The sequence below is a fragment of the Sesamum indicum genome, linkage group LG6 (assembly GCF_000512975.1).
Source record: "Sesamum indicum cultivar Zhongzhi No. 13 linkage group LG6, S_indicum_v1.0, whole genome shotgun sequence".
Classification (NCBI taxonomy): domain Eukaryota; kingdom Viridiplantae; phylum Streptophyta; class Magnoliopsida; order Lamiales; family Pedaliaceae; genus Sesamum; species Sesamum indicum.
The window spans coordinates 21,412,375-21,423,182 of NC_026150.1; the positions used below are offsets into that span (position 1 = coordinate 21,412,375).

Sequence of the window (10,808 nt, forward strand, 5' to 3'; positions counted from 1 at the left end):
ATAACAAAGTAAATATTGTATTAATCTAAACTAATTTTTCTTATACAGACGTATACGTCAAAGTAGAATGGATCTAAGAATTGATTCATCTATGTTCCTAATTTTGCTTTTACATCTGAATGTTAGTTTCTCTCAACTAATTTGTCGTGTCAATTTGTGATGGTTTCACCGCCAAGCCCCATGGTGATCCACGGGTCCTCCTTCATGAGATGATTTAGGCGAAAATTCTCCGATGATTAAATTAATAATAAATTTGAGAAATGAATAATATTACAATTTAACATAATTTATTTATTTATCTCATAATTTAAGTCATCGTATTGATCCGATTGAAATGAATCGGGATTTGACTAAAAAAAATCCCTTTAAACATTATATTTATATTTGGTGAAACTTTGAGAATTATAATAATTTTCAAAAAAAGAAAAAAATGGTTATAAGCTAAAAGATAGAAATATGTAGAAAAGTAGTTGATTTGGAGAAATAACACTTAATCTTTGGTATTAGATTAATCAGAAATTAATTAGTTTTTACGTAAGGTAATGGGTAAGTAATTTCTTCTATTAAGTACCATTACTCCTAAGATAACTCTACCAAAGTCCTATCACATTACCATTTATGAAAAATATTTACGAGCCGTAAATATGGATATCGTCTTTCAGACAAATTAATTAAAAGAAATTGAAAAGACTGTTATGATAAAATACTACATAGCAAAGTTGGACCAACCAGTCAATATCTTGCTATGCTTATAGAGTAATGTGTAGCTAATTTATTATAATTAAATGGTCAAAAAATATAATAACTTTAAAATGCTTGTATTAATTATTATTACTATTGAATAAATTTTTCAAAAAATTATGTGCATCTGAGTGGTTAGAGTAATTTGATACTGGAAGGAGAAATATCAAGGAGTGGAACCCACTCCTGGGATCACCTTCTCGCACGTGGAGCCCACCGCATTGCGACCGTACCCCTCAGCATATACATACATACGTACATACACACTCGGTGAGGTGTATGTAGGTGTTACGTGTACAGGATACAATTTACTGTCGTACTCGTCTCCACTCCGCTCTAACCCTTATATATACTCTCCCACTTCACTCTCCTTTCTCTTCAAATTATCTTCCTTGCTTTCTCCGCTTATTAGAGTTAGAAATTCTCCTGAATTTTTAATCTTTAGCTTTTTGTTCTTGCATGGCAGTTCGTTTTCTGGCTTATGAGGTGGCTGACCTCTGCCTAGGCAAGCCGCCGCTCCGCTCCCTCTCCGCCTCCGCCACCGTCGCCGACGCCCTCGCCGCCGTCAAGTCCTCCGACGATAATTTCATCAGCGTCTGGAGTTGTGACCACAAGAGGAATCTGGAGTGCGTGTGTGTGGGGAAAGTGTGCATGGTGGACATCATATGCTATCTCTGTAGAGAAGAGAATTTGGGTTCCCCGGCTTTGGCTTTGAAGTCTCCTGTCTCTGTTTTGTTGTCTAAAGTTAAGGGCCTGGTCAGGCACGTGGATCCCTCTTCCAGGTGCGTACTTCTTTGATAATTACAACTCTCTCTCTCTCTCTAACATTTCTGGATTGTTCTGTTCTGGGTAAATTTGAGGGTCCTTTCTGATTCTGCCAAATTTGATCTTTTGATGAGTTCAAAGTGGGGTTAAATTTTCAGATTTATTCATGTAAGCTGAAGCTTGGTAATTTTTAGAATACGGAGTTGGAATTCTACTGTTTTGGTGCGAATTTGGCTTAATTGCCTGATTTAAAATAGTAAACCTGGAGTGTTATGGCTAGATCTGAATTAAATATAGTATCTTTGATTCTTAGCTGAACTGAGGAAGTTTCAGAATCTTTGCCCTGTTTCTACCCTGCTTTCTTTCTTGCACATTGGCCTAATTTTGGCTTATTGGTGAAAAACTTTTCTTTTGTTTTGATAAATTTCTAAGATTAGCATCGATTGTTTGCAGCTTGCTCGAAGCCATTGATCTGATCCTCCAAGGTGCTCAGAATCTGGTGGTTCCCATAAAGAGCAACTCAAGGAGAAAACAACTCCCAAAAGCATCATCATCGCCCTCAATCACTCCCACCTTCCACAACGGCCAAGAATTCTGCTGGCTAACTCAAGAAGATGTGATCAGATTCCTCCTCAGCTCAATCGGCCTATTCTCCCCTATCCCAACGCTCTCCATCGACACCCTCGGCATCATCACCCACAAATTCATGGTCGTCGGCTACTATTCCCCAGCCTCATCGGCAATCCCCGCCATTTCCCTCTCCCTCCTGGATCAAACTTCGGTCGCGGTGGTAGACGAACGTGGCGTTTTGATCGGGGAGATCTCCCCCTCCACGCTCGGCAGCTGCGATGAAACAGTAGCAGCCGCCATCATGACCCTCTCAACCGGTGAACTATTGGCCTACATTGACTGCGGTGGCCCTCCAGAAGAAATCGTAAGGGCCGTTAATGAGAGGTTGAAGGAGAAAAACCTCCAAGGCGTTCTAGAAGAGCTAGTGAACAACAGCGGCAATACCTCATCATCCGACGAGGAACTGCCATCGCCCACCACACCATTATCGAGGCCGGGATGGTACAGCAGGTCCAGCAGCTACTCATCCCGGATGGTGAGACGGGCGGAGGCCATCGTGTGCCATCCATGGAGTTCACTGGTGGCAGTGATGATCCAGGCGATCGCCCACCGTGTGAACTATGTGTGGGTGATCGAAGATGATTCCATTGTGGTAGGAATCGTGACTTTCGCTAACATGTTGGAAGTATTCCGGGAAAATTTGGAGTCTGTGATCTGACAGTGGCGATCAAGAGGGTGGAGAAAGATGAGTAGATGATGATGATGGTGGTAGGGTATAAGAGTGTGTTAATTGTTGTTGAGTGATAAAAGGAGGAACATATTGTGAATATGAGCCTGTACTTTTAGTTGTCTGTAGCATTGGTTTCGTGTTGCTGCTCATCTCTTATTTCATAATAATAATTAAAAATGGCTGCTGCTTTTGGACTTTTTCTATGTTCATAAATCGAATATTTTATTATTCGCTTTTCAAAAAGCTTTAATTTAGAATTAGAGAAAGGGTAAAAAATATGCATGTTGCAATAGAAAATGCAGTTTGAAGTCTGTGGACATGAATAAAGTTGAAGTCTTGAAAGCGTTGTAATGAATGTTAACTACGTTTTTAAATGTGAAAAGCGGTTTGAATATGTCGCGTTCTCATTTTTTCTCAAAATTTACTATTAGCTTTAACTCAATTTCACCTGCCCTTTGGTTTGGTGGACGCCAACTCATCTCCTTACATGCAACCCCTATTTTTATTTTATTTTATAATTTTTTATTTCATTTTTTACTTTTTTATTACAAATATTATTATATTTTTTTATTTCAATTAACATATGCATGTTATGTATATAAAAATTTTCTATATAAAATAAAAGGTTATTTATACTTAGATTCTTTTCAAAGAAAATGTGAATTATAGTTTTTTTAAAAAAAAAAAACTCAAAATTACACTTGCGCTCGTGCTATTTACAACTGATCTTTTTTCATTAGGACATAAATAGATAATACACAAAAAGCATATATATTTTATTTTTTTGTACAGACTCAAAGTTAAGTAATGAATGAGTATAATAAATACACAAAAATAATTCATGAAAATATTTTTTATTAATTTGGTAATAAAATTAAATTATTAACTATTTATTCTTTTAGATAAAAATGAGTAATTACATATCAGTTTTTTTAATATATTTTCTTTTAAAAATATGATAAGATATATTTATTCATTATTTTCTTAAAATATTTAGCTTTTGATTAAGCATATATATTTATCAATTTCTTTTAAGAAGCACATATGAATTGTTGGTTATATTATATTTGTTGTGTGTCTACCATATATTAATTTATACTCCACTCTAATTTAAATTATTCACTTATTAAAAAATTAATTAGAATATAATTTTATGATGATTTAATATGCAAAATACTAAAATATATTGATAATAATATAACTGTTCAAGGCATAAGGGGTATTTTTGTCCAACTAAAATATAAGTGTTATATTTGTTAATTTAAAAAAATAAATATTACGTAACGAGTAATTAAGGGGGGAAAGTGTATTTTACCCTATTAAATAAACACCTGTTTCTGTAAAAGTTTAATCAGTTGAGTATTTGTGATGTTTAATACTTATGAAAGACTTTGCAGTTATTTTAGGGTATTGATTTGAAGTTGAGTCGAAATGGCATTTTGAATCCCACAGCCAATAAAGAGGAAACGAAGCCCTCCGACTTAAATTACTTGATTAGTTGCTTAGTCACTTTCCCACAGATTCAAAGTTGTGCAAAAGGGCTGCTTCTGTGTTGGTTGTTCTGATGTAATTGTAATAATGTATCTATTCCTCTCCACAAAGATAACACTTTTTGAGCCCATAGATGTCGAGCTCAATTGACGAAATTGAGACCCCACGACTGTAAAAACATGAGTTCAAACTCGATCAATGTGTGAAATTTTATTATTTTTTAATAGTAGTTTTTGATTACACATAGATATTTGATACTAAGTATATAATTGTTATACTCATCGATAGTTGTTAGATATGAATTTTTTATATTGATAATTATGATCGATTTGTTGGAAAGGGGAAAAAAAATAAAAAGAGATATATATGATGAGGATATATATGGGATCCCAATTTCTTGAGACGAATGCTGACATTTGTGTCTTTTAAGTTGCTGTCCAGCTTGATTCTCTTGAATTGTAGTAATATTGTTTCAACTTTATGGTTCTTGTACAGAAGAACTACCAATTGAATTTTTCACACAAACTTCATTTACTATTTTATTAATATATACACACACGTCAAATATATAAAAATCACATCATTTATTTTATTTTAAAATAAACTAGTACATATGGTGTGTGTATATATTAAATTGAATAAAAGTTGAAATTTGTGACCGGATGTCAAATAATTTATACTTTTTTTTTTTCTGCCAACAAAAGTTGTTTTGTAATTGTCTGAGCTGAAATTTAGTTGTTGGCTTAATTTTGACTATTTCTTTTTAGTTTTAGTTATTGATTTAGGCTAAATTTTTAGTAATTGTTTTATTGACAATATTTATAGTCATATTAAGTTTTGTCAATTGTGAAATATTGATATAATTAAATAATTTTCAAATAAATTAATTTGAAATCACTTTCTTAAATTTTCAAGCTGTCCAAATTCTTCTATCCAAATATAACTTGAACCAACGTTCACGGTGGATTTGTGTTCATTTTTAAGGAATTTTATCACTCCTGAGCCGATTATTTTCCATCATTGGCTTTGTTATTCTGGCTAGAACTTCTCGTTTTCTCATATTTCACATGCTCCACACACTATAACAAAACCACCCTCACGTAGCAAAGAATCAAACACTAAATAAAACAACTGCTACAAAAGAGTAAAAAAGAAAGAGATGTAGCAACAACAAGAGACACAGCCCTCCTGTCAGAAATCGAGAATTTTGTCTCTACATTGTTAAAGTTGTCATGGAACATGCCTAGAATCCGAATTGCGATTCCACTGATTATGCTAAAAGTTGGTCATGTGATGCGAACGTGGAACTGCAATCTCCAGAGCTGGATTTGCTTTCAGAATTCTAATCATGTTTATTTTATCCACTTACAAGTAAACTGGAAAACCGTATCAAAACCTTGTCAATTGGATTTCCTGATTAATGTAGTGTGAAAAAGCAGCAGCAAACAAAGGATGAAGACATCATCGGATCTCGGATCCCATTTGTTTCCATAAGGACAAAATCGTCAGTTTTATAATAAGGTATTTGTGTGATGATCCAACACTGGTTTCCAGCTACTGACTTCACTTGTGGGGAAGGTTTTAGCAGAGGTAGGTTTTTCTGTCTGGAATTGCTTCGTGTCAAATTAATGTAAGCATAAACATGTCTCCAAAGATTTCCGCTTTTGGGGTTTTCGCTTCTCTGTCTTTTCTTGCAACCAAAGAGAGAAAAGTTTGGTTACACATTTATGCGTTGTGGATATAAAAACACCATTTTTGTAGTGGTCTTAAAATTTCGAGTACTGTATTACATAGAAAAGCAGACCAGACCAAGGAAACGTTTGATTCAAATCAAATTTAATCTTACTAAATTAACCATATTGTGAGTGTTACCATCATGATTAATCACTCTCTCGAACTGTATATTATAAGACGATAAATATGCATCAAGTATATAATCGACATGTATCTTATCGAGTTTTATTTGAATTATGATTAGCCCGAGAAAGAGCATCCAAAGTGGCATTTGTTCCTCTCTGGCAAAATTTACTTACAGTTCTTTGAAGTCAAAGACGAATAGTTTCATTGCATGACCAAAATGTCAGCCTCCAAGGCATCCAAAGTACAAGCGAGGAAAGCACGGCAGCATGCAGTTGCCAAAATCAAATGCAAAGAAATATAATTCTGCACCGAGTAGATCATTCAAATGAGAGAACATTTAACACCTAACTGGAGTCATATTTGATCCTTTACTAGACAGCTACATGAGTAACAATCTGTGAAAATACAGAAGGATAAACTTTTCTGCAAACCATAATAAAATACATGACGACCGTTTTGCAGTTGTCCCTGACAAATCAAGAATATATAACGACAAGCAGAAATGAAAATAAAAGTATTTTTATAAACACAAATTGACTATTAGCCTACCGTACGTTAAAAGAACTCCACAAATATCATCTATTGTATTGTTGTGCATTGTCTTCAGTTTCTTCGATGAAGATTTCAGTGGGTTCAAGGCAACCCCTGAGGGTGTCGTGCCCCAGCTGTGCTCTTTCATTATCTCCGAACCCTAAAACTTGTCCCTGATTTGTGACTACCACAGTGTGGTACAAGCCTGTGCTAACTTGCGAAATGTGGTGGCCTCTGAGGCTGTCTAGCACTCGAGGTTTCAATACTTTGTCAGAGACTCCCCTATCTGGAAAACCAAGGCTTCCAAAACCCATCCAACCAAAGCCGTAGACAGATCCATTATCCAACAGAACGAAAGTTTTCCTCTTGCTAGCACATACCTAAAAGTTATAGGAAAAACATGAACGCGTGGTATGATAAATAGAAAAACATTATGGAGACCAAGTAGAGGAGACGAAGCCCAAAACAGCAAATTAAGACAATCTTTCAATATAGAGGTCAAAATGGGTAAGAACAGAACAGTGCCAAAATGGCCAATGCATGAGAGAGCTAAAGTAAAGCAGCAAATTCCTAAACAGAAAATCATTCTAATCAATCTCAATAATGTCTTGCTGCAGAGAGAGCGAAAGAACAAATTATATCATTCACCACATTAATTGTACTTCCATTAATTTCTGCACATCAATGCAGTGAAGTTTGAGCAGACCTGCACAGCAAGGTGGCTTCTGAGACTGATTAGGTGTGCTGGGGTTGTCTTATCAATCTCATCTCCATGGCCCAATGCACCACAATAACCTTTGCCCCATGTATATACCTGTAATAACCAAAAATAAGTGCAACTAAGTAAACTATACTAACTTTTAAATGTTAATATCTTTCTTCCGAATTAGTGTAGGACATACATGTCCATTGGAGTCAAGAGCCACCACATGCTCATCACCAGCAGATACCCGAACCACATGAGTCCCCTTCCTCTTGAATGATAGAATTGCTCGAGGCTGAAGCTCATTGTGCTGCTCTCCATGTCCAAGGCAGAAATTCGTGCCAGACCCAAAAGAGAAGAGTGTTCCATCATCTGCCACAGCAAGACCATAACTGGGGCCTGCGGCAATTTGAACAACAGAAGCAATACATTCGAGGAGTTCCACCTTTTGGGGGGTAGGCCTATCCTGTGTATCACCATGACCAAGCTGACCATGTGCGTTGAGCCCACAAGTATATACAAGGCCATGGCGTGTAAGGAACATCGTGAAGCTCAACCCTGCAGCTACCTAAAGAGGTCACTTATATCATACATGATGCTCACCGCAAAAAAAAACAGAAGGACCCAATTGTAACAGTTCCCCCTTCCCCAATGGAGAAACATAATAAGATGGGGTACCTGCTTGCAAGGGATATTCTTCAGTGCTTCGACAAGTTTTGGCCTGAATATAGGACGGCTTGTCTCTCTATGGCCACAACAAAATGATGAATTATCTCCACATGTGAAAGCCTGCATGTCAAGTTTATGAAATTATGAAACAATGTGAAGTGACATGAAATTAGTCTACATTTAATTGTTTTAGAAAGCTGATGAGATGCCCAAAACATTCAGTTATAGCAGCATTTGCCTCTCAAAACCAAATTGGGTGTAGCAATAAGATCACACGACGGAAAGAAAGTATGTTAGGCAAAAAAAGAAGTTCACCAAGCAATTCAACACATTCATCAGATGGATTTTCATTAGCATACCATTTGAGATGCATATAGCAAATAATTTGGAAATAATTGATAGACTGAATACTCCCAAGCAAACAATAGAATAAGAAAGGATCCCTTTGGCATGCAAGCACAAGCAACCCCAGAAAGAAAGGTATTAGCATTCATGTGAGTACTCACAGTTGCATTACTAAAGTTTTAAATTTCTAAATTTTCCACTGTACATTAGCAGCTAAGCGGCAGTTCCAGGAAATGAACATAAACAACTCATTCTTTGAACATGCTTTTACTTGAAAAGATGAAAGGGCAAAGGATAAGAGCAGCAAATTTACAGAGCACAAGGGCATGACAAACCTCTCCAGACTGTGTCACAAAGGCTGCATGGTTGTGGGAGGCTGAGACTTGAATCACTTGCGCTGGATATGGAAAACTAATTGGTTTAAACGCTACACATTGAGTTGTTTCTGGACCATGACCAAGGACACCACATAAGCTGGAACCACAGGAGTATACTCCAAAGTCATTGATCAGCAAAGTGTGATATCTTCCGCTCTTGATCTGCATCTGCTAAAAAGTACCAGAATTAGAGACAATAATAAACAAAACTAAGCTATGCCTCAAGAAAGTACATATTACTTCCACTAGAATGTAAAATCTTGGTCACCATACTGAAAAAATCAGGGCTGGGAAATAAGAGGAGAATGAAGTCTTAATCTGAAAGATTCCTAGTATTTTCGCCTGTCTAAGACGGAAGCTAAAGGCAAATGTTTTCTGATAACAGAGATGAATGGAAACAGAAGGTGAAACATGTAACTCTACAATTGCATTTTAATCCTTATCGAGCAGTTTCAGTAAAAATTTGTTGCTAATACAATGCATAGAAGAGTGTCTAGGCTTTATAATATGTCGGAACATGAAAAAGTCTTTTGCTTGGCTATTCTTGTTTTCATGTTCAGTTCTAAATTCAGCCTGAGATAACATGTTGTATAAAGATGTTATCAACAATACTATTGCTTTAACCTGACTTCGTTCCTTTAAATTCGATTAATTACTGCTGCAGCAAACTGGATATCAAGCATAACTAATACATCAAACTAAGCACTTATCTCGGTCCAGTACATCAACCATATACCAAATTATGATATAAGCAATGAAAAAAATGCTAAAATAACCACAAGAATCAAAAAGTAGTACATTGCCTGCAGCGGTCTCAACCATGTGAGAAGACTGTTCAACGGACTGCAAGAACCTCAAGACCCGCTTCCAATTCCCATTGCATCTATTATAAAGCTCGCTCTGAGCATTACTCCGGAGCGAAGAATAAATTGGGTGTGAACCACATAGTCTAAAGGCAGCAAAATCTACCAAAGAAGGAAATTTTTCCGGAAATAATCCATGACTCCCCCAAAAAGTCCTGGAAGTCAACTCCAAACACACTAAATCTGCCGCGCTCAATCGACCAGAGGTCAGGATTTCGAGAATTAAGTGGAGGGGCAAGTCGTCCATTGTACTTGACTTTAACCGATCCCCCATTTTTGGCAAATTCAAATAGAACCCAGAAAAGAATCGTTAATTTTCTAAAGAAAACCGGGGAATTATCGTGAAAGAAGAGGATTCAAGCAGATATCAAATTTTAAGGCGGAACCGGAGACAATATAAGCAATTCACAAGGAAAATGTCTAAGTGATAGAAATTGGAGGAAATTGAGCACAGAAACTGGGGTTTGGATGAGAAATTCAGCGATGATTCGTAGATTGAATTAAAATTAATCATCAGAATCAGGAAATCGGAGCCAATCACTGACTTAACAAAGCAAGATCAACTTTCCCGAATGACAAAAAAACGAAAAGGGAACCCCCAAAAGCCCAGAATCGAAGCAATCCAAGAGGGAAATTCGAGTGGATTGGAGAAGGAGAAGAATGGAGAATGAGTCAGTAGAGTAGGTAGAGAGAGAGAGAGAGAGAGAGAGAGAGAGAGAGGAGAAGTGACTCAGAATGCAACAACCACCATCTTCTCATACACAAATGAAAAAAGAGGAAAGTGAGCAGTGGGAAAAAGCTATTTTCGGTGCCGATTAATTTTGAACTTTTCAGCCCAACAGAGCGGAAAATAACTTAATGACAAAGGTTCTGTTGAAAGGGCAGCGTGGAAAACGACACGGCCAAATCCGTCTCACAAGCTGTCGTTTCACTCAGTCTCCGTGTTTGGATGATGCGGGAAAGGAATCTTCCTTCCTCTGTTAAATGCGCTTGATGGCCACGTGGAATATCTACGGAAACCCACGTCGTCATGGTTTCTGATATTTTGACGCCCTGCCCAGAAGTCGTTGGTACTGCTGCCAGGCCACTGCCCACTACTGCTCAAAATTAGTTCGTCAGTGTCTAATTTGAATTTGTGGTGTGTAGTGTATTTTGCACTGCCA

At 36.7% G+C, this 10,808-nt stretch overlaps 2 protein-coding genes across 4 annotated transcripts; one reads left to right on the forward strand and one right to left on the reverse strand.

Annotated features, from left to right (window-relative positions):
• Positions 1,113 to 3,004, forward strand: LOC105165369 (CBS domain-containing protein CBSX5). Its single transcript, XM_011084348.2, has 2 exons — positions 1,113 to 1,523; positions 1,960 to 3,004. The coding sequence occupies exons 1-2, from the start codon at positions 1,201 to 1,203 to the stop codon at positions 2,792 to 2,794; spliced, it is 1,158 nt and encodes a 385-aa protein (XP_011082650.1). The 5' UTR covers positions 1,113 to 1,200; the 3' UTR covers positions 2,795 to 3,004.
• Positions 6,484 to 10,473, reverse strand: LOC105165370 (ultraviolet-B receptor UVR8). Of its 3 annotated transcripts, none has more exons than XM_011084351.2 (6): positions 9,581 to 10,473; positions 8,741 to 8,944; positions 8,070 to 8,180; positions 7,591 to 7,959; positions 7,395 to 7,502; positions 6,484 to 7,068 (listed from the first exon to the last, which is right to left on the reverse strand). In XM_011084351.2, the coding sequence occupies exons 1-6, from the start codon at positions 9,917 to 9,919 to the stop codon at positions 6,733 to 6,735; spliced, it is 1,467 nt and encodes a 488-aa protein (XP_011082653.1). In that variant the 5' UTR covers positions 9,920 to 10,473; the 3' UTR covers positions 6,484 to 6,732. The 3 variants fall into 3 exon arrangements, with proteins under 3 accessions (XP_011082653.1, XP_011082651.1, XP_011082652.1); XM_011084349.2 differs by having other exon boundaries at positions 8,741 to 8,953; XM_011084350.2 differs by having other exon boundaries at positions 8,741 to 8,950; positions 9,581 to 10,471.

What these genes read in the sequence shown, in the direction of transcription:
- LOC105165369 (XM_011084348.2), top strand. Translation starts at nt 1,201, where the DNA reads ATGGCAGTTCGTTTTCTGGCTTATGAGGTGGCTGACCTCTGCCTAGGC. An exon ending in CACGTGGATCCCTCTTCCAG is followed by an intron (nt 1,524 to 1,959) that starts GTGCGTACTTCT and finishes GATTGTTTGCAG; the next exon opens with CTTGCTCGAAGCCATTGATC.
- LOC105165370 (XM_011084349.2), bottom strand. Translation starts at nt 9,919, where the DNA reads ATGGGGGATCGGTTAAAGTCAAGTACAATGGACGACTTGCCCCTCCAC. An exon ending in CTCTTGACTCCAATGGACAT is followed by an intron (nt 7,503 to 7,590) that starts GTATGTCCTACA and finishes TGGTTATTACAG; the next exon opens with GTATATACATGGGGCAAAGG. An exon ending in GAAGCCACCTTGCTGTGCAG is followed by an intron (nt 7,069 to 7,394) that starts GTCTGCTCAAAC and finishes TATAACTTTTAG; the next exon opens with GTATGTGCTAGCAAGAGGAA.